Source organism: Anser brachyrhynchus, assembly GCF_964034855.1.
Source record: "Anser brachyrhynchus genome assembly, chromosome: 19".
NCBI lineage: Eukaryota > Metazoa > Chordata > Aves > Anseriformes > Anatidae > Anser > Anser brachyrhynchus.
In genome coordinates, this window is record NC_137712.1 from 5,826,804 (window position 1) to 5,853,793 (window position 26,990).

Here is a 26,990-nt window from a genome sequence, read left to right on the forward strand (position 1 = left end):
AAAATAACATGTTATTTTCCCAGCGGTGATGTCAGAGCTTGTCACGCTCGCCGGCTCGGCAGCGGGGCGGGCAGGGCACGCCTGGACGTCCCCACGCGGCCACCGGGCCTGGCTGTCCCCCTGGGGCTGCAAAAAGCCTTGTCCCCTCGGGGGGCGGCTCTGCCCTCGTTGCCTGCCATGGGATGGGGCTGCCCCATGCCCCTGAACGTGTCAGGGGGACGCCGACCCTTGGGCACATCCCGGACCAGGTCCGTCCCCATCCTCAGCACATCCCAGGTGCTCGCACGGGGAGGAATTTCTTTTTTGCCTCCTGGCCCCGTGTGACATCTGGGAACAAGCTCAGCCCTGTGTGCATGGGGTCCCCACCGCGCTGCGCCCCCCGGCTTCCCCTTGCCAAAAGCCCCAGAGGGTTTCTTCCCCTTCAAACGACCCCGAGCCTCATCCCCATGTGCTAAAGCAAAGACAAAAGCGCAACGACCAAATCCTTGTAACTGCAAACCGCACGGGGACAGGGACGTCCCCAGCACGACGCCGGGCAGGGGGGACACCTCTGCTCCCACGGGGGGGTCCCGCTGGCGACAAGACCCCGGCGTCCTTCGGCGGCACTTAATCCACTACAAACTTCACAAAGGCCGGCGCGGGGAAGCGCTCGGCCAAGGCGCGGAGGAAGAGCAAACAAACAAGGCAGGAATAAAGCCCGGCGCTCAAGGAGCAGCCCCAGCGCGTGGCTGGTTTTATTTCCTTCCCCACTTCTCCTCCGGCCGACCACCTTTTTAATGATTGCATTTCACTCGTCGGGGTCCCGTAACAAAGCCATCACCTCCGCGCTGACTCCGGGAGACGAGTTACAATTACAAATTACCACCACAATTAGCGGTGGTTCTTAGAGAAATTAGAAAGGGGAGCGGGAGGCCCACATGCGATTGATTGCTATTCATCCTGCTTCGCGGTGACCTTGCTCTGAAGACGATGATATTCCTTTAGCCTGGAAACCAGATTAAAAAAAAAAAATTAATTGTAAATTAACAGTAATAACACACATTTCCTTTCAATTAATTTAAGCAGAATGAGGGGGGCGTGAAGAGCAGGCGTTTGTTAAGGCCTGTACAGTTTAATTATTTTTTTTTTTCCTCCATGAGATAATGTAATTAATTTATCTTAGAGGGGTGGGGGGACATCACGTATCGGGGAGAACAAAGCAGTTAACAGGCAATGGAAAAATTAAGAGCCCATTATGTAAATGCAGCATGTTTTACAGCATTTAGCTGGGGGGGGGAGGTACCGCGGGGTCTGAGAAGTAAGTAAAATAACGAGGACGGATGCTCGGGAAGGCTGTAATTAGGCAGGGCTGGGGCTCGGGGAGGCTGTCAGCGTCCCGGCGGTCGGTGGGGGCTCAGGGCAGGGCTGAATCCTGGGGGGGGTGGAGGGGGGGGACACGGGGAGGACCCCCCCACCGACCTCAGCGCGTTGATGTTGATGAAGCCGGTGGCGTCGGCGGGCTCGTAGTCCCCTTGCACGTTCATGCTGCGGAGAGAAAAGCGGCGTCACCCGTGTGGGGACGGGGATTTGGGCTGTGCCCGGGGACCGCAGGGGATGCCAGGGATGCTCAGGCACGAGCAGCCGGGGCATGGCCCAGTGTTGCACCATGGTCGCCCTCTCCAGGTGCCCCACTGCAGCCCCAAATGTCCCTCCGGGGTGACACCTGCCACGTGCCACCCTTTGCACCTCCTGCATCGAGCAGCCACGCGGTGTCCCCTGGGTGCTGCCAGACCCGGGGACATCCCCGTGGCCGTCCCACTCCGGGCAGGGCACCGCAGCCCCGGCACATCCCCTTCCTTCCCCACAATCCCAGCCCCGACGGTTTCCTACTGCCCCCCAAACCACGTCTCGTTTCCCAGAAACTGCAAACCTTAAAGGAGGGGGGGGGAGGAAAAAAAAAAAAAAAGAGTTTACAATGATTTTACCTCCCCTGACGGGCTACAGAAAAACCTCTGTGCTTTTATTTTTGCTCATTCGAGTGGTTCTGACCTGCTCTATAATTACGTTACTTTCTACCTACTGTGCAGAGGCATTTCCACACAGCTCTGCCTCTCACAGCTTTCTCTCGGGTTCCTGTGACGCCGTCACTCAAAGGCTTTCAAACCAGCGATGTAGAAATCAAAAAGAAAAGGAAAATGGTTGGAGACGCAGGGAGAATAAGTGCCCCTGCTTTTCTCTCCTCTCTTTTCCCTCAGTCCCACCCCCCTCCATCCTCCTTTTTTTTTCTTCCCTCTTTTTTTTTTCTCTCTTTTTTTTTTTTTTACTTTATTCATTTAATCTCTCCAAGTGAGAGTGCGAAGCATAATGAAGGGTTGGGATGGATTATTAGGAGCTGTTGATTTTGAGGGGGAGGGAAAGGGGGAAAAAAAGCCAGAGAAGAGAAAGAGAGAAGATAATTTGACATTTACTCCGACTGATCTAAACTCATTCGGGTGTATTTATGGCTTATAAAGTGTTTAGAGAGATTGAAAGGGGCTGAGGGAGGGCCGGGGAGGGGGGGAGTAGCGAGCAAGCGAGAGAGAAAACAGCGCGAAGAAAAGGGAAAAGCCGGAGGGGAAAAAATAAATAATATTGACTCCAAAACACGGCTCGTGCTTGGCCGGGAGGAAACCACGGGGCCGTCACGGGCGGCCTGGTGGAGAGGTGAGGGACGGGATGGGACGGGACCCTCGGAGACCCCGTCCCCACTCACCTCACCAGCTCCTCGTTGTACAGGGACCGCGGGGACGCCCTGCCCAGGACGGAGACGTGGCCCTTGAAGACGGAGAGGCGCACGGTGCCCGCCACCGCCTGCTGCGAGCGCGCGATGCAGTGCCGCAGGAACTCGCACTCGGGGCTGTGCCAGAAGCCTGCGGGCACGAGGCAGCGTCAGGGGTGGGATGGGGAGGTTGGGGGGGGGGTCCCCGGGGGACGTGCTCCCCCCCCCACCGGGCTGGGTCTTTTTAAGGGAAGGGATGAGGTCCTGGGACGGGCAGGTTCAGCTCTGAGCGATGGGGGCCTCGTGCATCCCCTCGTGTGAGTGCCATCCCCTCAGAGGCCTCAGCCTCCCCGCGGGTGCGGGGAGATGGAAGTCACCTGCTCGATACAAGGCACCGCGGGCATTTTCCTTCCGGCTCCTCCAGGTGGGGAGCGCTCACAGGATTTCAAAGCTTCATCAAGTTATGACAAAAACGCCTCCCAAAACCCGGCACCTTGGAAGGTCAGGTGGAGACAGAGGGGTGGATGCAGATTTTGGCCTGCAGGAGCAGCGTGGGCTGGGGGCGGAGGGGGGGTCACCATGTCTCAGCCCTCAAGATGGGGATGAGCTGCTGGCCCCTGGGACGGGCAGGGATGGGAAAGCCCCAGTGGGTTGCAGCATCCCAAGGGGCCACCCCAGCCCCTGTGGGGTGCTTCCCCCACCACCGCTTTCAGGGCAGTTTGGTTTTCTCCTCCCATCGCTGAACCCTCCTTGGAGCGTGGGGTTTGGGGGACGTCAGTGCCCATACAGGGCTAGCCACTGTCCTGTTCTCCACCTAACCCCAACCATAGCAATCGGCCCCCTTCCTGCCCCCCCCAGCACCCCAATCTGGGCGCTGGGGTGACGCACACACAGTGTCCCCCCGAAACCAGCCCTGGGGAGCAGCCAGCAGGGCAGGCGGTGGCACGGCCACGAGCCGAGGCCACCAGGAGCACACAGAGGGGCCGTGGCCCTGCTGCTCCTCCTGTGCACCCTCCTGTCACTAAGAGGGGTAATTAGCCAGGGAGCCCTCCGGACCTGGAATAAAGCCTGGGAGATAGAGAGGGAGATAGAGGGGGAGAGAGAAAGAGCCTATTCACCGCCCTCCGGCCATCCCCGGGTTTTATCTCTCCCATCTCCCTGCCTGCACACCGGTGCCCTCTCACCTTTCCTTTCCCAGCTGGGATTCGGGCTGAGGCCATTAAAGAAACAAACCCGGGCTTTTGTTGGCTCCCTGTGCCGGCCTCCGTGCAAGGAGGTTTCGCAGTGTTTTCCATCCTTTTCCCTGCCTCTGCTGGGACAAGGTGGCGGGAGGTGGGTACATAGCTCAGGTTTGGGGATATAACTGGTGCCACGTGGGCCTGAACGTGCTGGGCACTTGGGTGAGCATCCTGCTTCTCACCAGCAAAACCATCCCCGGTGCCCTGAATCCCTTCAGCACCACCAAAGGGTGCAGGGCCCCCTTCCTGGCACACAAGCAGCTCCACCAGCCGAGCAAATAAACTCCTATTCTAGGTAAACACACTGCAAATAAAACTCTTCAAATGCCAGGGCTGACGTAAGGCTGTTGCATCCCCACGACAGGAAAAAAAAATAAACAGAGACACGTTAAAATAATAACCAGCTACTTAAATGCTGGCTCTGGCAGCTCCAGGTGCGAGGAAGCCCCCTCCCTCCTCGCCCCTCACCGCCCACGAATTCCCCCCGAGCAGCGATCCGTCCTAACGCCCTCCTTGCTTTGTCAGCCCCGTCCTGCCCCGACCATCCCAAAACCACGGCGTGCAGGCACACAGTGACATTTCGGTACCTGCGGGACCGACCGGCTTCAAAGCCAGCCGTCCGCAATGGGATCAGTGGGGACGGGGGTAGGTAAAGGCTAATCCTCCCGAAATCAGGGAATGGTTTCGATAACGAGGTCTCGCAGGATGGCCAGCTTGAGAGCCTGGCTGCCAGCGGCCACCTGGGGCCAGGAGGGACCTTACAGTGCATTGGGGCTCACGCAGGTGAGCCGAGGGATGGGAGGAGAGAAAATGGGACCTCGAGGACGATGCTCAGGTGTCGCTTAAGTCTGGGTGTGGACCGAAGGACCAGAGCCTGGCAGCTAAACCTCATGTGCTCAGCGTAGCACAAGCAGGTGGCACTGCCAGCCAGCCCACGTGGCTGCAGCTCTGCGTTAAAACCCAAACACAGGGCACAAAAGAGCTCTGCCAGACTCTGCTAGCTCTGAAACCAGCTCTGCACGCGCCAGCTCTGCTGGAAGCCAACCCGCACGCCTCCAGCCTGCCCCATCCTTCCCTGCCCTCAGCTCCCCTGCAGATGTGCCCTCGGCTGCTTTGCCAGCACTAAACCACTCCAGGATAATTCCTGGTGTGCTCAGAGGACTCCCAAAGGAGCCACGAGGTGCCCCCAGGCTGGGTCTGCCCCTTGCTCAGGTGGGGCAGGAGCTGCAGGACATCCCGGAGCCCCTCGCCCGGCGGCAGGAACAGACCCTGCGAGTGGTGGGGATGGAGAAACAAATCCCCCAGCACCCGCATGGCTCTTTCATCTCGTGCTTTCACAACAGCGAGTGTTTGGGAACAAATAGTTCTATGCTTAAGCTTAAAAAATAAATAAATAAAGGTGACGCGGCGCAAAGTCTAATAAAACCAGCCACGGGCTGGTGCAGCACCAGGGAGCACAGGGAAGCAGGGGCTGCGATTCGAGGGGAAGGCGGCGGTGGGAAGGCACCGGCTGCACAAAGCCAGGTGCTGCTGCGGCCCCAAAATCAAACGGGATCAGCATTGAACAGGCACTGGTATTAAACAGCAGCCAAGAGAAACTCAAGGCACGCACGTGGCTGGGCAGCCCCACACCAAAGCCTCTGTGTGCATCCCAGGAGGAGGGAGAAGTGCATGGTTTCTGTCCCTGTCTGCGGGTCCGAGCCAGCGTCCCCTTGTCCCTTAGCGTCCCCATCACCCCCTGGCCCTGCCGCACTGAGCAGTGCCACTGTGTGGGTGTGCGCAGCACAGCACGGCCTGGGGCGGGGGGCTGAGGGGGCTGGGGGAGGTTGGGAGGGGGCTGCCACTGCCCTGAGCCCACGGCCCTGGTGCGAGGGTGCTGGGGGAAAAGGACGGGGGAAGGTTCAGCCACGAGAGAGCAGTGTGGGGATGAGGGTGGGTGCTGCAGCTGGGCGTGCTGCCTGGGACAAGGTGATGGCACCAGGCTCGGGGGGATGCCAGGAGCATCCCCCACCAGCAATCCCTTGTGGCAGGTGGCATCGCCTCCCGCCAGCAGACGTGGAGCCCTTTCACCCCAACATCAAGCAGGGTGCGGGGATGGGATGCTCTCCAGATCACGGAATCACAGAACCCCAGACCAGTTTGGGTTGGAAGGGACCTTAAAGACCACCAGGACGAATCCCCCTGCCATGGGCAGGGACACCTCCCACTGGACCAAGTGCCCAAAGCCCCATCCAGCCTGGCCCTGAACCCTTCCAGGGATGGGGCACCCACAACTTCCCTGGACATGAGCAAACCCATCTTTTTTCCTCATGACTATCCTCGACAGCCACACCTTAATTTTGTCACCCTGTGGGTGGCAGCAGGGGATGTCGGGGGACACGGTGGCAGTGGGGCACACTGCAGGGCCTTTACGTACCGTTGTACACCAGCTCGGAGAATTTCAAGGAGAGCCCCTGTTTGATTTTCCTCACTTCCCGGTCCATGGTGAAGGCCTCGATATCTAAATGCGCGTGGTATAGGATCGTCCCCGCTGGGGTCTCATAGATACCTAGCCATTTTTCCAGGCAGGGGGAAAAGCAGAAAAAGAGAGAGAAACGAATGAGACCAAAACTGTCAGCAAATGACAAAAAATAATGACTTGGCTGACAGAAGGAGCTGTGGTCGAGCGCATTCAGTCCCAGCTTGCTGTAAAATGCATCTGTCATTATATTCATGCTGGGGCCGAGACAGTCCACTCCGCACCTTGCGGAGAAAATTTCTAGATTCCCCTCTTTGAAGAGGCACTCTGACGAGGCTAAATGACAGGGTTTGGGAACCGATCCCCCCACCGATCCGTGCCCAACGGTCTGCCGCTGAAAACCTGTAATTAAGCGAACGACGCGGGGCACAGGCGCGGGGAGCGGAGGGCCTGAAATACCCTCCTCTCCCCTCGGCTGCCAAGCCAGCCCCGTGCTGCCGCCGCAAAAAAATGAGGGCCAAGAGAGCAGCACCTCGTCCGGGGCTGGCGAGACCCCCCCCCGGCTCCTTCCCACCCGCCTGCGGGTGCAGGAGGAGCGGGGAAGGTGGTGGGATGGAGGGCGGGGGAATTATTGCGGGGTCGGGGGGCAAAAGCCATGGGTAAGGCATGGAGGGAGAGCTGCTGCCTTTGTTCCGGCCACTCGGGGTTTGTGTGCCACAGAACGGGTTTAAATCTTGTTTAAATATGACGGCGGCCACGCGGGGCTTTTGCAGACACCGCCTGCCCCTGCCCAGGGTGGTTGCAGGGTCACGTCCCTGTCCCCTGCATGTGGGGACGGTCCCCTCTCCACGGGGGCACCCGCACTACGGCACGGCCCTGGGAATGGCAAAGGGCACCCGCACGCTTTGCTGGCATGCGGAGAGGCAAGCCTGTGTCCCTGAAAAATAAAAATCTGAGCTCAGCAATGATGGAAGTTAGAGGAACGCTGCCTCCAAATCACCACGTTGCCAGGAGCTGCCGTTGGGCAGCTTCAGGGAGCTTTGTGGTGCTGGGACCCGCTCCCTGCCCTGCCTTTGTCCCTGCCGCGGGGCGCAGAGCTCAGGCACCAAATTCCCCAGGCCCTTCAACTAAAGGGCTGGGGGAGAAGAGCCCCCTGGCCTTCCTCGGCACAGCCAGCAGCCCCAGGACCCCCCAGGCAGGACAGCGCCCGTGCTCACACCGCAGTGGGCACAGCTCTTGTTCTGGGGGCTCGAACCCCCAAACTGCGTTCACCAAACCTCATCCCCACCAGGCTCCCATGAACTCAGCATCCTCCAGGCATGGGACAGGACCTGACCAGCCCCACGGGGGCCGATTCCCTCCTGTTGGACCACACAGCAGTTTCCACAGCCCCATCCCCGGGGGCTCCCCGAGGACTTATCCCCACGTGCACAGCCCCGCACGGGGCACCACACTAACACAGGGGCTCCAAACCCCAACTGCATGGGCGAGCCCCCTGAGGACACAATTAACATCCCCTCTCCTTCCCCTTAACGCTAATTTGGGCTGACCACAGGTTCAGTTTTGCCTCCTGCCCCTCTCCACCCCCCAGCTCGCCCCATCCGAGCGGTGACAGCGGCGCAGGGACCGCTGTGCCGGGAGGGGAGGTGACAGCCGAGCTCCCGGAGACACCTCCGGAGTGACACTCGCAGCGTCTCCAAGTGTCTATTTTCATCTCCCCGTGTTTACAGGAAAAAGACAGAGGTGTCAGCGACGCAGGCTGCCGGAGCTGCAATCACCCCGCAATTACCGCTGGGGAAGGGGGGCCAGGAGGGGGGGGCAGCCCTGCAGACAGCTGCTGCTGCTTAAAATTTTCTAATTTGTAAGCTCGGCTCTCGGCCCACCTCCAGCCCGGAGCCTTCGCTGCACTGGGTGGCAGCCCGGTACCGATGCTCATGGGACGGGACCTGGTGTAGGGGAGGGTGATACCACCCAAATCTCTCCCCCCCCGGGGCAAATATTTGCGAAGTGGGTGCAGGATCATGAGAGCAGGGTGCGGGTTCAAGCAGGGCTTGCTGCTTGCCTCCTGCATCGGCACGGTGCCTCGTGGCCTCGCTGGACGCATTGATGGGGAGGGGGAGAGGAAAAAAAAAAAAAAAGAATAAGAAAAGAGAGGAGAAACCCCAGATGAACAGAGCTCGGCTCTTTTGGCAGCGGCTGTCCCCTCCTTCCTGCTTCCTCCCCACTGATTTCATTTACTCCACTTAATTAGCCCCCCTCCAGAGTTAAAAAGATAATTTGGTGACGAGGACGGGAACAGGCGCAAGGGGCAGGGAAGGCTGGCACTCACCACCCTGCCCCATCAGCCCCCGTCCTCCCGCTAAAACAAACACCTCGAAATCCAGTTAACAGGGCTTAAAGGGCTGGCGCCGGCAAGCTCGGAGAGCCCCTCGCCCATTAGTCCTTAACGAATTTCAATTAGGAGTTTAGTAAAAATCAATGCAAATGAATTTCCCCTTCCCAAACCGTGCGGGTTCAGGAGGTGGCGGCGAGGAGGGAAGGTGGCCCCGGCAGGGCTCGTGGGGACCTCAGCTGCCCCAGCTGCACCAGTACCGTGCCCATGCCTCTGTTTCCCCTGGTGAGGGGGGATCCTTGGGCTAAAGGGGTCCTGGTGCTGCCCCAGGACCCCGCAGAGCCCCGAGCTGGCGCCACCAGCAGGGTCACCACGTCCCATGGGATGTTATGGGATTGTCACCTGTTAGCCCTCTTAGCGCTAACCCCATCTGGGGTCCAAAATGCTACCAAAAGTGGCTCCTGGCCATGCAGTATTAGGGTCACCCCCTGCACCCCAAACCCCCCGGGAGAGGCAGGTGCCAGCAGCACCCCTCTGCTCCAGCCCCATCCCCGCAGGGGCTCCACTCTTCCCAACGCCTTCTGCTCCCCTCTCCCTCTCACAGAGCATCCTGGCAATCGCGGGGCACAAGAGGAGCAAACTGGGGGCAGGATCCTGCTCAAAGCGAGGGGGGAGAGCCCAGGGCAAAGGCTCGTCCCCCCCCCGTTGTCCCCAGAAACCCGGTCCTCGCCCACCAGGCAGCGCTGCCGCAGAGCCCTCCTCTGCCAGCACACCAACTCGGCAACGATCGCTCGACAATGTCACGCAGGAGACAAACATGACAGTTAAATGGGGTTTAGAGAAATTATTAAATGCTGCAAGGGTCACTAGAGCATGTCAGCGGCTCTTTGAAAAAAAAAGAAAATAAAGGAGATTTTGACAAATTACTCAGCATCCTGCATGCAAATGTGCAAGGTGGTGCATGTGGTTTGGGGGGTGGTTTTTTTTTTTTCTTTTTTTTCTCTCCCTTCTTTCGGTTTTAATTTGATTCTCCAAATTCACACCGAATGATTTGGGGTTTTGTTTCTCACCTTCCATGGCTGATGCTCTGGCAAGGCACCCGGTGCCCCGCAGCAGGGGCTGAGCGCCGCCGCCGAGCCTTATCAAAATATTTGCTCGTGCCCTGCCACAGAGGGCAAGTTTAAAGAAAGGGAGCCTCTAATTAGGTATTAATGAGATTTAAAACAAAAGAGCAGGGACAAGGAAGGGGAAATGATGATGAGCCGTGTCGTTACTCTGTTCTACCAGGGGCAGCTCGCTGCCTCCGGAGGTTTCCGATGGAGCCGATCCCCATGGGTGATCGATACTCAGCCACAGCCCTGAGAAGGCATAAATAAATCAAGGGACCGGCTTCCAAAAAACTTGGTGACTTGTGTTTGCTTCCCATGCTTTGTCCCTGTGTCGCACAGCCCTGTACCAGCACCCTCCCAGGGGAGCTGAGGCTCCCCCACCAAGCCCAAAGCGTGGCAGTTCTCCCCCCGGGCCAGGTGCCACCCCCAGCCCTGGAGTCCCTGGTGGCACTTGCACCAGCCCCGGGGGTCCCAACCACGGCACTGGCAGCGAGGGGACAGCTGCCTTCATTACAAACCAGTAAGAAATCCTCATAACATCCAAATCCTGCATAAAGCTGAAGGAAATGGAGCAGGTAAGGGCTGCCAGCATGGCCAGGACCCGAGCACCACAACAATGCTGAGCATCAGCAAAGTCCCACCAGCGTTTTCCCCTTTTTTGGCTGTTTTTATGGCTGGGACAGCACCGCGGGCCGGTGGCCACTCACCTCTGGACTTCATCCCGACGAAGCGGTTCTCCACGATGTCGATGCGCCCCACGCCGTGCTTGCCCCTGCGGAGGAGAAGGGCGGCTGCAGCCCCCGGCGGGGAGGTGGCAGGGGGACAGCGGGGACAAACCCCAAATAACAGCATAGGTACCCCTGGGCAGGGCTGGCAGTGCCTGGTGGCATGGTAGGGTTCCCCCAGGTTGGAGGGGTGAAAGGCAGACGTGTTTTTTTCCTTTTTTGCCTCCTCTTAGCTCTGCCATCCTCTCCCATCCTCGTCTGCCATGGGCAGAGCCCCACGGCACTGGGGCCAGCGGAAAATAAACCGGGCAAGGGGACGGGCACTGGGGACTGGCGATGCTGCAGCTGCGCTCGTGATGGCCAAAATCATTTAAAAACCACTTAATTAACATTTAAAAGGAGAACTACATGGCAAAGCTCAGTCCCATTCAGCTCCGGGGGGTGTAAAGGTGGAGGCACAGAGGAGGGCACCAGGCACTGGGTGGCACTGGGTGGCACTGGGTATTCCAGGAGCGCCACCCTGGCTCCAGACACGGGGCAGGGTGGTCCTCGACCCCTCAGGGCACACAATGAACGCATGGGGAACAAAATCCTAAATCCTCCCATGCTCCCAGCCTTGGCACCAGCGTGGCACAGTGGGGACAGCCCCGTCACCACCAGGGACGTGCCCGCCCGCTTCCACCCCAAACTGGGGACCCCGGGGGAGGCGGCCGCGGGGCACTCACGCGATGTCGTTCAGGTACACGAACAGCTCCAGGGCCGAGCGGCGAACGGCCCCGTCCCCGGCGTTGGTGACCTTCACGGGGACACCTGCGGAGGCGGGAGGGAGGTGGGCAGGATGAGGCCGGCGGTGGCAGGATCCCCTCCCGGCATCACCCCGCGCGCGCTAAGTAGACGTGACAGATATGAACTCTAAATAACTTCTTAAAAAGGCATATCCAAGCTGCTGCCCGCGGGGGAGCGAGGGGAGGGGGACCCACCTCGGGAGAAAGGCGAAATAAATAAATAAAAAAGGCCATAAAAATGTCCCCCCCACACCCCCCCCCCCTCCACCCCTCTCTTTCCCTTCTCTTCTTTTTTAGGGCCTGTGAAATTGCAACCAGGCCCTTAACTAATTGAATTTCACGCTCGGCAATTGTCTTAGGGCGCAGCACCTTCTGTCCCACCAGCCCCTGGCGGGGGGCTGACAAACGAGCCACCCGCCGCCGGGGGGGGCACACGCACGCACACGCACGCACACGCACCCCGTGGCGGGACGCTCCCTGGGAATTCATTATTGCACCTTTTTTTTTTTTTTCCCCCCTCTTTTTTTTTTTTTTTTTTTTAATTTTTAAAGGGCCCGGGCGGGAGGGAGGAAAGCCGGGGAGAGGGTGGGGGGAGGCTGAATAGAAAAAAAAAAAAAAAAAAAAAAAAAAAGAGGCATTTTCTCGAGCAGTGTGAAATGAGCAATAAATGTATTAGGAAGCTGACAAGGGGGCTGCGGGGCCCACAAAGAAAAGCGGCGCGGAGTTGGAGGCTAATCTCCCCTCCATCTGCCCTCCTCATTACCATCGGGCGCGCTCTCGGTTGCCAATCAGCGCTCAATGCCTCCCTTTCTAGCCTTTATCACGGGGCGCCCGCGAGAGCCGTGTCTGCTGACGGGCCCTGTCAGCTTCCCCCGGCCTAAACCCCCCTCTCTTCGCCAGGGGTTTATAAACTCGGTTGTAAATTGCTATTAAATGTAAGTTGCGGCAATAATGAACCTTAAGCCGCTTCTCGCCCGGGCCCCCCCTCGGCGCCCTCCCCTCGCCCCGGCTCTTTCTATTCTCGTCCTTTCGCCGGGGCATTGGCCGGGGTCCGCGCGGCGGAGAGCCGACATTGTCGGGGCTGGTGTTGGCGAAAGCTGCTTAGCCTTTAAAATAGTTAATAATTAGATTAAAACTTCAAATAAATTAACTAGGGGCTGAATGGGGAGCTGGGAGGGGGGGGGGGGGGCTCCGCCTGGCGGGGAGGAGGATCGGGAAGCCGGAGCCGGGCTCCCAGCCCCGGGGGCTGCGGGGAGGAGGTGGCACCTCGGAGCAAAGGGTTGGCACGGGGACACCCAGGGGTGGCGGGGGTGGGAGTCCCCCGTCCCCTTGCCAGGCTCCGGGTATGGGAAGGGGTGACCCTGCCTCTCTCCCCCCCCAAATGACAGTGATCCCATGGTTGGCCCAAGTCCTGCTGGAGCACCAGCATCTCCTCCCCAGCTGCGATGCTGGCCAGGGCCACCTGCATGCCCCCAGGGCCACCTGCGTGTCTCCCCAGGGCCACCGGCACCCGCTGCACCAGGATGCCCGGGGAGGCACCTCTCTGCCCGCAGGGGGGGCCCAGTGCCACCAGCCGGAGCCCCATGGGACAAGGAGACACGAGGGACGTGCCCAGGCCCCCTGTGCAGAGCCCCAACGTGCTCCAAGTGGTGCCCTAAGTTGGGGTTCATCCCACCTCCACCCAAGGGATGCTCCAGGCTCACCAGGGAGCAGGATCTGGCCCTAAAAGAGGAAAAATCACCAAGGGCAGGCTCGGGGGAAGCTCTTACCCTTCTCAAACTCGATCTCCAGGACATCCGGGGTGTCAGGAGAGGTGGCCGGGTCGCAGGTCTTCGTGTAGAGGCCGGGGGGAGCCTGATTCTGCAAGGTGGGGGGGGGAAGACAAGGGAAAGTCAACGCCGTTGGCACAGCCAACATCGCCAGCGTCCCCAGACCTCGGCACGCTTCACCCACCGCCCCCCGTCCCCATCCCAAAGCGAGGGGGACGCGGCGAGCGCCGGCACAAAGCAGCGCCGGAGCCGGCGGGGGCCCCGGGAACAAAGGGGCCGGAGAAATCAGACAATTTTTCCCCTCAACTTGATCTCATCTTTTTCTTCGACGCCCCCACAGCTGGAGGTGGAATAGCTGCGGAGAAGCAAGTCAGGCAGGGAAAAGTGCGACTTTTTTTCGGTCAGTGCAGAATAAGCCGGGCTGCGGCGGGGCCGCAGCCCGGCTTATTCTGCACTGACCGAAAAAAACGAATGAGGAGGCCTGACCCCAGCAGGTGCTCTAGTCGCATGGGCTCTTTCACGGTGTCCTCGAGGTTAATACACACAGGGGGGAAAACGGAGGAACAAAGCAAAAACCCATTTCAGAGCGCATCAACCTTTACGTATATTTTCCCCCAAGATTTGTCGCAAAAGAAGCATCTTATCTCCGCCAGGGCTGGGCCGCTGGGGTGACGGCGGGGAATTGAAGCACGTACCAGATGAAGGAGGAAAAAGTAATAATAATAATAATAATAAAAAGCTTTCTGTCCCGGAAAGCAAATGCTTTGCAATTTAGCAAAGCTAAAGCATCCCTCGTGGCCGCTGCCCCATGCGGGTGGGGACCACGCTGTCACGGTCACTCGTGTTGGTGACACCGCCTCTCGTCCCCTGTGCCACCAGGGAGGGGACCCCAGCAGTGCCCACGAACAGCCTCCGTGCTGGGAAGGGGAAGAGAGGGAAACTGAGGCACAGAGCGACCCAGACACTTGCAATAGGGGAAAAAAAAAAAGAAAGGCGGCACCAAAGCCAGCTTCTGCCAGCCAGTGGCTGAGCGCAAAATGCTCACCCAGCCACAAAACCCGCAGGATTGGGTCAAAATCAGAGGGAACATTTCCAAAGGAAACCCGTCCACCTGCACACCAACCTCCTCTCTTTGCTTTGCTCCACGTGGCTCATTGGAGCATCCCCACTGCTGTGAGAGGCTCCAGGCCTCTTTCTACTGCCCCATTCAACGCCAGGTGAGCAGGAGCATGAAAATGATCCCAAAAACCCCAATCAGCTTCCCACTCCAGGATCATCCAGCTAAGTCCCTGCCATGCACAACACCCCACGTTCAGGCAGCTGAGGGTGGAGTTTCTCCAAACGGAGCCTCTCCTGAATGTTTTACGTGGGGATAAATCAACATTTCCCCCCAACAGGTGAGAGCTGGAGCCCCCCGGCGCCGGGTCCTGCCTGCAGCCGGCCCTGAGCGCAGCCTCTCCTGCTCACATCTCCTCCCTCCTGCTCCTCACCACCGAGCAAAAATGGAACAGGTAGAAAATAGGTTAAAAAAAAAACAACAAATAAAGTGCAAAAGGAGTTGCTTGAAAAAAAATAAATAAATTTTTGAGGGGAAAATTAATTTCCCTGTGGAATTTTCACCTAAAGTTTAAGACATGGGAAATACGTTTTGAGGTGAAAACCACCCTTTTACTTTTGGCTCCAAGAAATCGCCGAGCCCGGCCATTCTCAGCACCCCGTCCTCCTGTCCCAGGAGCACATCCCGGGGCACATCCCACTGCCCTCGCGCCGTGCCCCGTTTGTGCCCCTTTCTCTCTTTTTTACACAACGCACACGCGCGCGCCTCCCTCGTGCCCCCCAAGCGCGCGCACGCACAAATTACACGGGCTGCGGATTTCAATTTTACATCAGCTGGCCTCTCCTAGCCCTGATCATACTTATTAACTAGAGAAACCCGCTGGAGATGATGAAAAACTTGGAGTTCAAAAGGAAGGATGGGGGGGGGGCGAAAAATGGAAAGTATTAAAAACTGTTTACTAAACATTGGAAGTCAAAGTCAGGTAGTTTCCAATTTTCTAAGCCAACTATGAAAACCCCTATTAGATAAAATAACTAAATAGAAATAAAAGTGACATTTGGCTTGCATTCCATCATTACGGTGCGAGTCTGTCCTCTTTTTATTCTCTCTCCTAAAAGCACAGTTCAAATGACAAATAGTTTGTTGCAGTGTATCAATGCCTCCTATTTATCCCTCCCCGCAGGGGGGCTAGTCCTGCAATGTCATCTTTAAAGGGGAGAGAGGAAAAAAAAAAGGGGGGAAAAAAAAAAGGAAGAGTGTGTGGAAAGGGAGAGAGGGAGGGGGGGGAAGAAAGAAGCAAGAAAAACGGGGCAAGAAGAGAAGAAATTGGAAGCAAATGGTCCATGAAGTAAACCATGATGCAGAGCTATCGATGCCGCAAATGGTTTATTCATCCGGCTGATATTGTTGTGCCCGGGACTGAATGAACTCTTTCAGAGTGCCATATGAAGTTAAAGCAAGTAAATTTCTATCTTTCTCCGCATTAGCTGCCTCATTGCCCTTCAATCGGGCCTCACAGAGGCAGAAAATAGCTCAACCATCTGCTTTCAAATCCCTCCCTTTGGCAGGTCTCCGGGCTTTGGGAGGGGACCCTGCCGCGCCTGGCACCCCGGCCACCCTCGTCCCGGGCTGGGAAGGGGCCGGCGGTGCCACCGCGCTCGGCACAGCCCTGTCCCGGCACCCGCGGGGGGAGACGTGCCCCTGACCCCTGCTCGGGGTGTGGGGGAATGGTCTGTCCTCTCCTAAAGGGACACCATTTTCCGCACTGCCTCGGGACCGAAAGGCAGGGTGCGGGTTGAGAGGTGCGGGGTGCCCACGGGGTGACCATGGGGATGGGGGTCCCCGGTGGGGCACTGCAAGGGGGAAGGTGCCCCTCTGGAGAGCACCGAGGGGGGAGCAGGATGCTGTCCTCACCTTCCTCATCCTCGTATCCCCATGCTCTGGGTGCATGCCTGCCCGGCCGGGGGCTGCTGAGCACCAGGGGTCCCTCTGCACACCAGGGGTCCCTCTGCAGCTCTGCCGGCCTCTCCCCACGCTAATTAGTGCTGATGGAGAGCTGAAGTGGCCACCGAGCATCACAGCCACAGGAGCACTGACGCAGCAGGGCCACGAGGCTGCAGCCGCGCTGCCAGGAGTGATGCACAGCGCCCACCCCCATGGGGACCCGGCGGTCCCACCATCAGGGATGCCACTTTGAATCCATTGCTTCGCCCCAAACAGGTGAAGTGGAAGCAAAAGGGGCCGTGCAGGCTGCAGGCATGGTGTGGGAGCAGCGTGGACCCCTCCATCCACCCCGGTGCAAAGCGTGGGGCAGCCCCGCTCTCCACCAGCGCCTCATCTGTCTCATTGCTCCCTTAGTGCCTCCCCGTGACATTTTCCCCTCCGCTGTCACCCTGAAACCGTCCCATCCCGACTGACGCCAGCGGCAATTAACGTGCCGGGAGAGGCAGCGGGGCCGGGCGGGCGGCGGGGTCTCCCTGCCGCACGAGGCCCGCCGTGAAATTGCCAATTAGGCTGCAAATACACGAGACGCCCTCAGCCCTGTAGCTGCCACCCGCCCGTGATCGATTACCTTGGGGTTCTCCAGGATCCCGGCTTCATAGCTGCGGCGGGCAGGGAAGGAAAGAGAGGAAAAAAAAGTCACTGCAGCACCAGCATCCAGTGCCCAGGGACCTGCCGGCAGCAGGGCCGCCCCAAACCACTGCCACCACCCCATGAGGATGGGGGTAAATAGGTTTTAGGGCTCTCCAGAGCTTTTAGCAGCAATCCTGCAAGGAGTGTTGGGCTTGGGAGAGCCCAGGAGCTGCCACATGGGACGCGGATGGCTCTGTAGGTTTAGGAAAGGGGGGTTTGGGGCCAGCCTTGTCCAGCTTGTTGTGGCTCAGGAGGACTCAGACTCTCCGCTCTGGAGGTGTGAAGGACTGTACTGGCCACGCAGAGGGGGACATGGTGGCCCCAGGCTCTGTGTCCTTGCCCCACAGGAGCTGCCCGACTGCTCACCTGATGTGCATGAGGTTCTCATCCATGCTCCAGGGTGTCTGGGGCGTCACAGGCACCGGGATCCCGTGCTTCTGCAGGGAGAAAGGAGAAACGCTCAATTAGCCTGTGGGGCGAGCCAGCCTCTGAGACCAGCACAGGACCCGGGGGGCTCAGCCCCAAAAGCACAAAGGCACAACCCCACGGGTCGTGGCAATGCCTCTGACCGTGCGCCCCATCAGCTCCCCCCTGATGAGCACATCGGGGACACGGTGCCCCAGCCCCACGCTGCGCTGCCGGGAGGGGAACGGCTGCCCCAGCCCCACCACGAGCAGAAGGAACACCAAGGAATCCTTTAATCAAACTGATAGAGACGTCAGCAATTTGTGCTTTTTTTTCCCCAGGTCCAGGTCAACTCGTTCCCCCGGCTGGGCTCCTCAGCGATGGGAGGTGACTTGGGGACACGTCACCAGCACCGCAGGATGCTCCCCAGCCTTCAACAGCACCGATGTTCTGCTGGGAGGGGACAACACCCGTGTCCCCACAGCCTCGTGCCAACACGTGCACACACAGCCTGGCACAGATCCCCAAATCCACACACCCCAGGCTCACATCGCCCTGGCACAGTGGTGCCCGTGGCCCCGCACCAGCTGCCTCCCCGGCGCAGCGCACGGCACCGAGCCCAGCTCCCTAACAAGGTCACCGGCGCACTCAATTATCCACTGACATTTCAATGGGGGAAATTGCCTGTGAAGACGAGGTGAGCACGCAGGGGAATTAGCGGGAGAGGTGATGGCAGCGAGCAGCAGCAGCCTGAGCCCTCGGAGACGTCGCCCAGCCGGTGGCATCGCGCTCCTGCTGCACGCGAGGCTCCCTGCGCCCCAGCTCTGAGGCTGGGATTGAGGGTTTGAGGCTGGGTTTGAGGGTTTGAGGCTGTGGATCCGGGATCTGGCTGTGCCTTGGTGTGTTCCTGTAGCCCACGCATCTCCCTGGGGCTCTGCTTCTCGGCTGCAGCACGGACGCCACCGAGAGCGGAGGAGCGGGGTTTGTTGGAAGTTCTTTGTTGGTGGGGAAAAGGGGGAGGAAATGTTTTTGCTTGTTAAATCACGGTCCTCAACCTACCCCCCAAGAGCACAGCAAGGTGCTGAGATGCCTCCTAAGGCTGCAGAGGGACCAGCTCAGCCCCAGTGCCAGAGGCAGCAGGGACATTGCCCCGGGTACAGGCCATGGTTCTCCACCCTCCCATCCCAGGCTGCAGGGATGCTGGGCAGCCTCGGCACCTCAGCCCGGTCCCACCCGCAGGGCTGCAGGTGAAGGGTGCTCTGCTGCCCACGGAGCCTCCCGGGAGGGCAGGCAGGGCGCATTTGCACTTCAAATGGCCTCCACGCCACAAGCTCTGACTTGCAGAGAAGGCGAAGAGCAGCTTGCTGGGCGCAACTGCTGCTGCTCTGCTGGTTTCTCCAGGTGAGAGTAGGAAAACACCTTTCTCTGTCCTGTCCTATGGACACACAGAGCTGCGCATGCCTCTCACCCCCCCGAAAGCCCTACCCCAGCAGTGCCCTGGCCACACGCAGAGGGCAGAGAGCGAGGGCTGGGGGCGCAGACCTCAGCCCCAGCTGGGGACCCTCCGCAGCACAGGCACGAGCGCAGTGCCACGCTCCCATCAGGACCTGGCCCTTGTCCTCATCCCAGAGGCCTCCTGCATATTGGCAGGGGACATTTCACCTTAATTAATTAATGCTGAGCTCCTTTTATCCTGGGGGGGCATAATCACAGGCTCTCCCCGTTCCAATATTCACATCCAGCTCACTGAGACTCACCACTGCCTCTGTCGGACCTGAATGCCCGCAGGACCACGAGCCACCAGCCCTGAGGGAGTCCCTTTCCCTCCCACTGCTGCTCCTCCTGGCAGCCTGGAAGCCTGTGCTTATGGGGCCGTCCCCTTCACACCCCGATTTTCCACGTGAGCACTTCAAGTGGGATCCTCAGCATCCGGACCCATGAACAAGCGGCCACCAAACCCAGGTGGCCTCTGCCAACCATGGCACCACCGAGCAGAGAAGTGGCTTCAGGCCACAAGCCCAGCTCGTTCAGCCTCGCCCTGCCCAAGGCCAAGCACCGGGGTGCACCCAAGATCTCCACCTCCTTCATTAACACCTTTCAGCCCCACGGGCTGCAGGCACCGCACTGCAGCAGCTTCTTGCCGAAGCAAGGCAAGAGCTGCGCTGCGGCTGCACGGATCCCCGCTTCCCCTGGCGGCATCCGAGCCCCAAATGTCATTGCCTTGTGTCCTCTCTAAGCACCGAGGTGAGAACATCCAGGCACTGAAAGGATCTGGCTGTCTCCCTCCTCCTGCACATGAAACAGAAAAAACCCTGCCCCCCTATTTTATTTTCGGTTTTTCAAATGCTGAGCATCACCAGAGGCCACGAGGGGCAAACCCTCAACCCCAACCTCTTCTCTTTGAGCAGGGCCCCAACCTATTTCACTTTCCTTTTTTCCCCTTTTTCAAATGAAAAAAAAAAAAAAAGAAACCCACAACAAAACCCAAACCCAAAACACATGTTCCATTTTCCCCATATAATAAAAACGCCGCGCTCTTAATAACTCCCCTATTTGACAATTTGTTTGGCAACATATGGAAAGCTCTCGTAAACTCGCCCCTCCGCAATACAACAACAGATGGCAAACACAATCCTCAACATGCCGCTCCCGGCGGCCCCGATGTGCTGCGGAGGGCTCCTCGCCCCGCGCCGTGGCCGCGGCCCCATACCTCGCCTTCCCCGCGCCGCCAGGCAAGCCTAGACGGCAGCTATTTAAAAACCGAAGCAATTTTCTGGTTTATGCACAGCGCTGCCTTTTTCCCTTTTGATTGATTGAGCCGAGTTGTCAAGCATTTCCATGAAGTCGCTAAAAAAGAAAGGTACCCTGGTGGGCACGTAAAAACCTGATGCAAAACTTCTAATATGTTTTATTGCAACTTGTACTTCAAAAAGGAAGAGACAACAAAGGCGAGCGGATTTGCTTTGTCTGTTATGCAAGTCGCCGAGCTGGGACCCGTTTCCTTGGAAAAGGGGTTACAATTAGCAGGCAGGTAATTACGGGCTTTTTAGAAAGGAGGGAGGAAGAAGGAAATGTAAGGGGGAAGAAAGAAAACCACCCTAGGAAAGCCCATCGCGGTGCTGCAGCGGTGCCAGGCGGGGCTGGCCGCGGCGAGCATCCTACCTGGGCATAGTCCATCAGCTCGCGACGCCCGGGGAAGCGCTGGTAGAACTCGGGCAGCCTCCACGGCGCGACGACCTGGCGGCAGGCAGCAGCATGAGGCTTGCAGCCCCCTCTCGTGTCCCCCCCCATCCCCCCCGGGCAGCCCCCCAGCTGAAATCCAACCTCCCCACACGAGGGTGGCGTAACCCAAACCCTGACCCCAACGAGGTGCTGGGTGCGAGGGGGGAAACAGGGAGCATCGATCATCCCGCAGCTGCCATGGCACTGTTTGCTCAGTGGCCTGGTGGTGTTTGGGGTAAAAATAGGTTAATTAAGGATCATTACAGCCCCCTCAAATGCCAAAACGTTGCTTGGTGCAGCTGGCAGCTTGTTAAGGAGAGGCACGGACACTCGCATCGGTGTTAAAAGGAAATCCCCCCGAGGCTGCCTTACCTTGATGCTAGGGCACAGCGCGTAGCAGGTGAGCTCAAACCGAACCTGGTCGTTGCCCTGAAATGCAAATGGAAATGCTGAGGGGTTGTCTGGGATGGGAGGTGGGTGTCCCACAGCGCGTCGTGCCAGTGGGGCACAGGATCCCATCCTGGTCCAGCCCATCCAGCACCTCCAGGAGAGGATCGTGGCCTGGGGGTTGGAGGTGGAAGGAAAGACTGCACGTTTGGATTTGGGAAAAGAAACTGCAAGATCGGTGGGGGCAGTTAATAAAAGGGAGCACTGAAAATGCAGGTGACAAAAGAGCAGCTCCCGGCTGTGCTGCAGCAGGAACAGGAGCAAAACGCCTGCAGCAGAGCGATGGAGACGCACCTCGGGGTGCAGGCTCCATCCAACCTGCAGCATGAACCTCTCCGGGAAACATCTGCCAGCGTGAAACACCCTGAGCTGAGCAGGGCGTTTATCCTCGAGCACAGAACCACGCTGATACCGCCCCAGACAGATCCGAGCACTGGGCACCGGTGCCAGCAGGAGCAGAGCTCCCACTGGGCTGATCCCTGAGAGCTGAGCCACAAGGTCTGGCCCGACCCAAATGCTCCAGCGAGCCTACGAAACCCACAGCGCAGTATTTATTTCTGTGCACGCCTCAGAGGGGAGATGGGGAAGGGAGGAAGAACTCAGCGGCCAGGAGGCTGCAGCAGCTCGTAATTAACTAGCTCCGAACCTCCCGTTATCTTAATTGGCCCACGCTGATGGGGCGCTGCTAATGAGGCCAGGAAGTTGGGAAGGGGCGAGCCCGGGGGTTATTAGCCCTTCCAGGGGAATAGGGCTCACCAAAGCCTATTTCCCACCAGCACCAAGGGGCGTAAGGACCTGCTCCCTCCTCTTGGCCCCGGCCCGAAGGATACATTTACGGCCGGGCTGCCGAATCCCCGAGGACTATTACACAGAGGCGAGCAGAGCCACCGAAGCACTCATTTCCCTTACAGGCCCCAAACAAGTCCATCTGCTCCGGCAGCGGGGACACCGCAGATGGCCCACTTTTAAGGCGCTGCGGGCTGGGCCGGGTCGAGTTACCCGCGGTGCTGCCTGCGCCCGCGGCTCTAATGGCTCGGGGAGGCGGCGCAGCCCGGGGAGCAGCCGAGGGGTCCCCGGGCAGCAGCCCCCAGGGAGCCCGGTGCTGGTGATGCCCAGGGGTGCAGGGGACACGGCAGCATCAGGGTACGTTCAGCCTCGAGTGGGAGTTTTAACAAGGAGGGTGCTGGGCAAGGGTGAGATGAGAGGAGAAGGACGCAGGGAAAGCATCGTGGCAGGAACAAGAGTTATTTTGGCCAAGGAGCTCTCTAGACCCAGTGTGGGCATGCCTCTAGGCTGTCCCCAGTCTAATGTCCCCCTTCCTGCAGGGCATCATGCCCCTTGGCTGTCCCCAGTCTGATGTCCCCCTCCTTGCAGGACTCCTCCAGCATCGCTGGGGACCCCCAGTCCCAGTCTCCTTTACACCAAGATCTTACAGGTGGGCCAAGAGGGGATGGGTACGTGTCAGGGCCCATAAGGATGGGGAGGAGGGGGGGATCCAGCCACCCCTGGGTGCATGCACAGCACCCGAGGGCCCTGCAGAGCAGCCATGCAGGTGGCATCTGGTGATGGTGCCACCCTGAGTGTCCCCGCAGGGGATGGAGGTGCCAGGGGGGGTTCCCCTGCTCTGGCTGTTCCTGGGGAAGTGTGGCACGGTCCCGTTGTGTCCCCCCCTCCCCAGGACAAGGGATGGGAAGGTGGGGGGCACCTTTGCTCGAATTAAACCAGGAGGGGACCAGCAGCGAGCTGCCCGTCTGCAGAGCAGGTGCTGCGCCCCGAGCATCCTTCCCACGGTCTCTGGCTGCCTCTAGCGGCAAACCCTCCTCCCTGCTGCCCGGCCGGCCGGCACGGCCACGGGGACAGCTGGGGACAGCCCGGGAGGGCTCGGGGTTTGCCCCAGCCCCTCGGGGGACAGGGGTGCCCTGTGGCCCCCACCCACCCGCCTGGGCACCCCGAAACCCCCAGCGCGGTGCTGGGTCCCCCCCTGCAGCCTCCTCTCCTGCCCAGCCCGTGGCCAGGGCAGTTTTTTTTTTGTTAAAAGCTGCCACCCTCACTGTTGAAAAAGGGGGTTCACTATTGAAAATGGGGGGTTTCTGACCTGCTGGGGACCCTGGCTTGCAACACAAAGCTTCCCGCACGCCGCCAGGCTGAGGGAACCGAAACTGAGCAGGGAAAAACCCAGAAGGAAGTGTCGCAATGGGGCTGAGCTCTGCAATCTCCCCGGCACTCACAGAGCACCCCCAGCACCCACGGAGAACCCCCCAGCACCCATGTCTGGGCCAGACAAGCAGCCGGCCCCCCCCCCCAGCACCCCACGCCCCTCCGCTCCCCTCACCTTGCCCGTGGCCCCGTGGGCGACGTGCCGGGCTCCCTCCTTCTGGGCGACCTCCACCAGCCCGCGGGCGATGCAGGGCCGGGCCAGCGCGGTGCCCAGCAGGTAGCGGTCCTCGTACACAGCGTTGGCCTGCACCGCCGGCCAGATGAACTCCTCCACGAACTCCCTGCACACGTCCTCGATGTAAACCTGCGGGGACGGAGGGAGCCCCGCCGTGGGAGGAGAGCCGGGAGGATCCGGCTCCTCCGGGGATTTAGGGTGGCACCCCGAAGGGTCCCTTCTGCTCCCCTCTCCTAGATGCTAAAGGGTTTTGCTTTTCCTCTGGGAGAGGGGCTGCTCGCTGTGGCGTTAGCACCGTGCACACACTGATAAAGGGGTGCAGGGTGGGGGTCTCAGAGCCCCCGGAGGGATGGATGCCGTTACCTTCTTGGCCCCCAGCGCCAGTGCTTTCTTTCGGGCTGTCTCAAAGTCTTCCTTCTGCCCAATGTTGGCCTGAAAGAGGGAAAAGAATTAGTTTGAAAGCTTGCACAAAACCTAATGTGTACCCAGGCTACATAGAGCATCACCTGCAGCACCACAGCAGCTGCACTGACCAGGCTCAGGGCCATCCAGGTTGCCCCCCCCCCCGCAACCAAGGCACTGACTTGGGGCCGTGCCACCCCGTGCCAAGCCCCTTGGCTCTGCCCCAGTGTGCTGCCCTTGTTAGCAAAGGGTCATTTGCCGGCAGGGACAGGCTGTGCCACACGGGGCTGGGAAGCTCAGCAGAGCAGCACCAGGGCCACCAGCACGCCTTGCACCCCGCAGGGTGCTGTCATCGTCACCCACCCCTTGCCCCCAACCCCTGCCCGCCAGCACCCAGGGGCTCACCAGGTAGGCGACCACGTCGTAGCCCTGCTCCTTCAGCCACACCAGGATGCAGGAGGTGTCCAGGCCCCCGCTGTAGGCGAGGACGACGGTGCCCTTGGGTTGAGCCATGGTGCTGTGGAGCAAGGGGAAAAGGGTTTGTGTTGTGCTGCCCTGCGGAGGCTCTCCGTCCATCCTCTGGTTTGCTTCAGAGGTCCTCAGAGGGTTGATATTCCCAAATCCTGCCCCGAAGGTGAGGCTGATCTTGCTTGGCACAGGGGTGCTGCAGCCATCCACCATGAGACCCTCCCCAGTGTCCCCTGAACTGGCCGTGGAGCCATCAGGGTCCAGCTAGGAGCAGAGGGATGGGATATTCCGGCCAACACAAACATTACCCAGGGGATGAATAACCAGGAGGCGAGGAGAAGAGCTCCCTGCACGTTAAACACGGGGCCAGCAGCTGCTTCGGACAGCGGAGGAGCCCTTCGTGGTGCTGCCCGTGCTGGGACGAGCTCCCCAAATAAAACAAGGGCTCCCAGTGATGTTCAGCCAAATATCAGCCTGGGGAAAGCGAGCTGCAGGCAGCACAGGATGGGGCTCCCCATGGCACAGGGGTACCGGGAGCCCCCCCGAGGCTACAAGGAGAAGGGATGAGGGCAAGAAAGAAGCTGCAGCACCTTGCCCATGGCCAGGCTGTGGCTCCCGGCAAAGGTGGGCACCCTGCCCTTGTGCTGGCTGGCACAGCACCCGCTGAGCACCCGGGGCACCCCGCAGCAGGCAGGCAGCCACCGGAGCTGCCCCGTGCCTACCTTTGCTCCAAGGAGCTGCGGTGGCAGCCACCCGGCGCAGCCCTGCGACCTGGGGGGGCCGGCTCAGGCACGGGGGAGACGGAGGCTCAGGCACGACCCGGCACATCCCGGCCCTGCCGGGCACGTGAGCAGCACCCCCAGCCGCCCAGCTCAGCCCCGGTCCAAAGTCTAATTAATAGTTATTGGGAGTTTGTCCTAATTGCGCTGGCAGCGTGAAAGCTCTGCATGGGGATTCGGTGCCCCTCACCTTTTGGCTGAGGACGTCGAGGACTTCAGCAAGCAACGGGAGATGGGAAAAGATTCAGCACCTTCAGCTTGGGGGTGTTGGAGTTGTGCAGGGGGGGATTTTGGGGGCCCCAGTGGCTCTGCTGGCCATGGGAAGGGGCCGGGGCTGTCCCGGCAGTCCCCGAGGCAGGCTGTGAATGCAGGGCCCCGCAGAGGCGATGCCAGCTGACCCTTGGCCGGGAAGGCAGACGGCAGAGCCGGCCAGATCCGATCCCCAGCAGCTTTCGTGCTCCTGCCAAGTCAGCACAATCCTGCTCCTGCGTTTACAAGGGGGGGGGAGCGCCCCGTGCCCGGCTCCCCCCAGCACACCGCTCCCGGCGGGCTGCACCTCCCCACGGTGCTCCCCTGGGTCCCAACAGCGCCGTGCAGGGCCAGCACCCAACGGAGCACTGCTCAGAGCCAGCTCAGCACCCTGGTGCAGGATCTGGCCTCGCTGAAGAGCAGGGAGGTTTGACAGGCCCATAACCACCCCATAACCATTTGATTCGGCTCCCTAAGCCTGCCTGTGCCCATCAGGCTGCCTGTGCAGGCAACACCCAGCCTTGTGCAACCGGCGTTTCCATAACCCCCGGGCGGCTGGGTGTGGGCAGAGCTGGGTCCGTGCCCAGCACGCCCCGGCTCAGCCTTTTTCTTCCTCACCAGGGCATTTACAGGAAAGGCAAATTGCCCTTCCCGAAAGGGGCCAGCCAAAGCACGACGCTGCGTCTGGACAAATTCCATCCTATACCCCCAAGCCTCATCCCCTCTGCAGCCTTTGGCATCGCTGCTGAGGGGCTCGCTTGGTCCACGAGCAAGCAGGGAGGAGGACAAAACACCTCCAAATTTTGCTCTGAGGCCCATCGCTTTGCCCAGGGGCCCGGGCACCTCGCCTCTCCCCAGGGACACATCCTGCAGCCACGGGGCCACCCGCAGCTGCGGCCCCAGAAACACGGCTCCGTGCCCACAAGGAAGGGAGAGCCTCAAAATTTCAGCATTACGGGATAGTAAATCAAAGCAAACAAAGCTCAGGGAAGTGGAACATTTCGGGGCTTTCTCAGCCCTGATTACTGTGCTGCAGCAGTTTCCTTGTGAGTTAGGTCACACTTTGTACCAGGGCGGCTGTTTGCTCTGCCCCACAGGAATACCAAGCCGGTCTGTTTAAGACCAGGAAAAAATAAAAGGCAGCGTGGTTGGACTAAAAAGCTCGAGTTTCTGGCAAGGAGAGGAACTGCTTTCCCCCGGCGGGCGGGCAGAGCAGCCCTGGTGCTGCAGCTGGGACAGGCAGGCTGCGGGGACGCGCTGCTGCCATTGGGATCAGCCTCAGCATTGCAGGCACAGGGGTCCCATCCTGCCCCCAGCACCCACAAACAGAGCGGGGAGGGCACTGGGGCGGTGCCAGCTGAGGTCCCAGCTCCTCTCCCTGGGGGTGGCCAAGCTGGGGAAGCTGTCAGGGTGGTGGGGATCACCCCAGAACTGGGCTAGAAGGGGCTTAGGAGCAGCCTGAACCCCTTTTAGGGATAGGAAGGTGCTGGGACCCCCCCTGCCTGGTTAATTTGGGGACCAGCGAGCTGTTCTCCAGCACCACGGTGGCAGACACCTGAAGCTGGATGGAGAGGGGACAGCGAGGGGCAAGTGACAGGTCCCCCCAGGTAAAGGGTTCCTTTTCCCTTCCACCCCCCCCCCACGCCATGCCTGCACTCACCCACTCCGCAGGACCCGTGGGAGGCTGGCTGCCCTCGCTGCGTGTCCATCCTCCTCCTCCTCTTCCTCCTCCCTTATAGCCAGACGTGGGCAGGCGGAGCTGCCGCAGGACTGTCCCCTCTG

The 26,990-nt window shown here is 59.8% G+C and overlaps 1 protein-coding gene across 3 annotated transcripts; it reads right to left on the bottom strand.

Annotated features, from left to right (window-relative positions):
- Positions 1–691: 691 nt before the first annotated feature.
- Positions 692–26,986, bottom strand: ASS1 (argininosuccinate synthase 1). 3 transcript variants are annotated; one of them, XM_080562339.1, is made up of 15 exons: positions 26,869–26,986; positions 24,118–24,229; positions 23,674–23,742; positions 23,251–23,439; positions 20,844–20,900; positions 20,412–20,486; positions 17,211–17,281; positions 16,783–16,813; positions 13,154–13,244; positions 11,325–11,409; positions 10,582–10,646; positions 6,392–6,523; positions 2,732–2,888; positions 1,459–1,524; positions 692–985 (listed from the first exon to the last, which is right to left on the bottom strand). In XM_080562339.1, exons 2-15 carry the CDS (start codon positions 24,223–24,225, stop codon positions 931–933), a joined length of 1,251 nt encoding a protein of 416 aa, XP_080418465.1. In that variant the 5' UTR covers positions 24,226–24,229; positions 26,869–26,986; the 3' UTR covers positions 692–930. The 3 variants fall into 3 exon arrangements, with proteins under 3 accessions (XP_080418465.1, XP_080418464.1, XP_080418463.1); XM_080562338.1 differs by lacking the exon at positions 26,869–26,986 and adding an exon at positions 25,150–25,296; XM_080562337.1 differs by lacking the exon at positions 26,869–26,986 and adding an exon at positions 24,903–25,050.
- Between the last annotated feature and the right edge of the window lie 4 nt (positions 26,987–26,990).

Bases quoted from the DNA above. Each gene is read 5' to 3' on its own strand.
- ASS1 (XM_080562339.1), bottom strand. From the start codon at position 24,225: ATGGCTCAACCCAAGGGCACCGTCGTCCTCGCCTACAGCGGGGGCCTG. The intron at 20,901-23,250 runs GTGAGGGGAGCG...TTTGCATTTCAG, and splicing joins CCCACGGGGCCACGGGCAAG to GGCAACGACCAGGTTCGGTT. The intron at 17,282-20,411 runs GTAGGATGCTCG...TTCTCCCTGCAG, and splicing joins AGCTGATGGACTATGCCCAG to AAGCACGGGATCCCGGTGCC.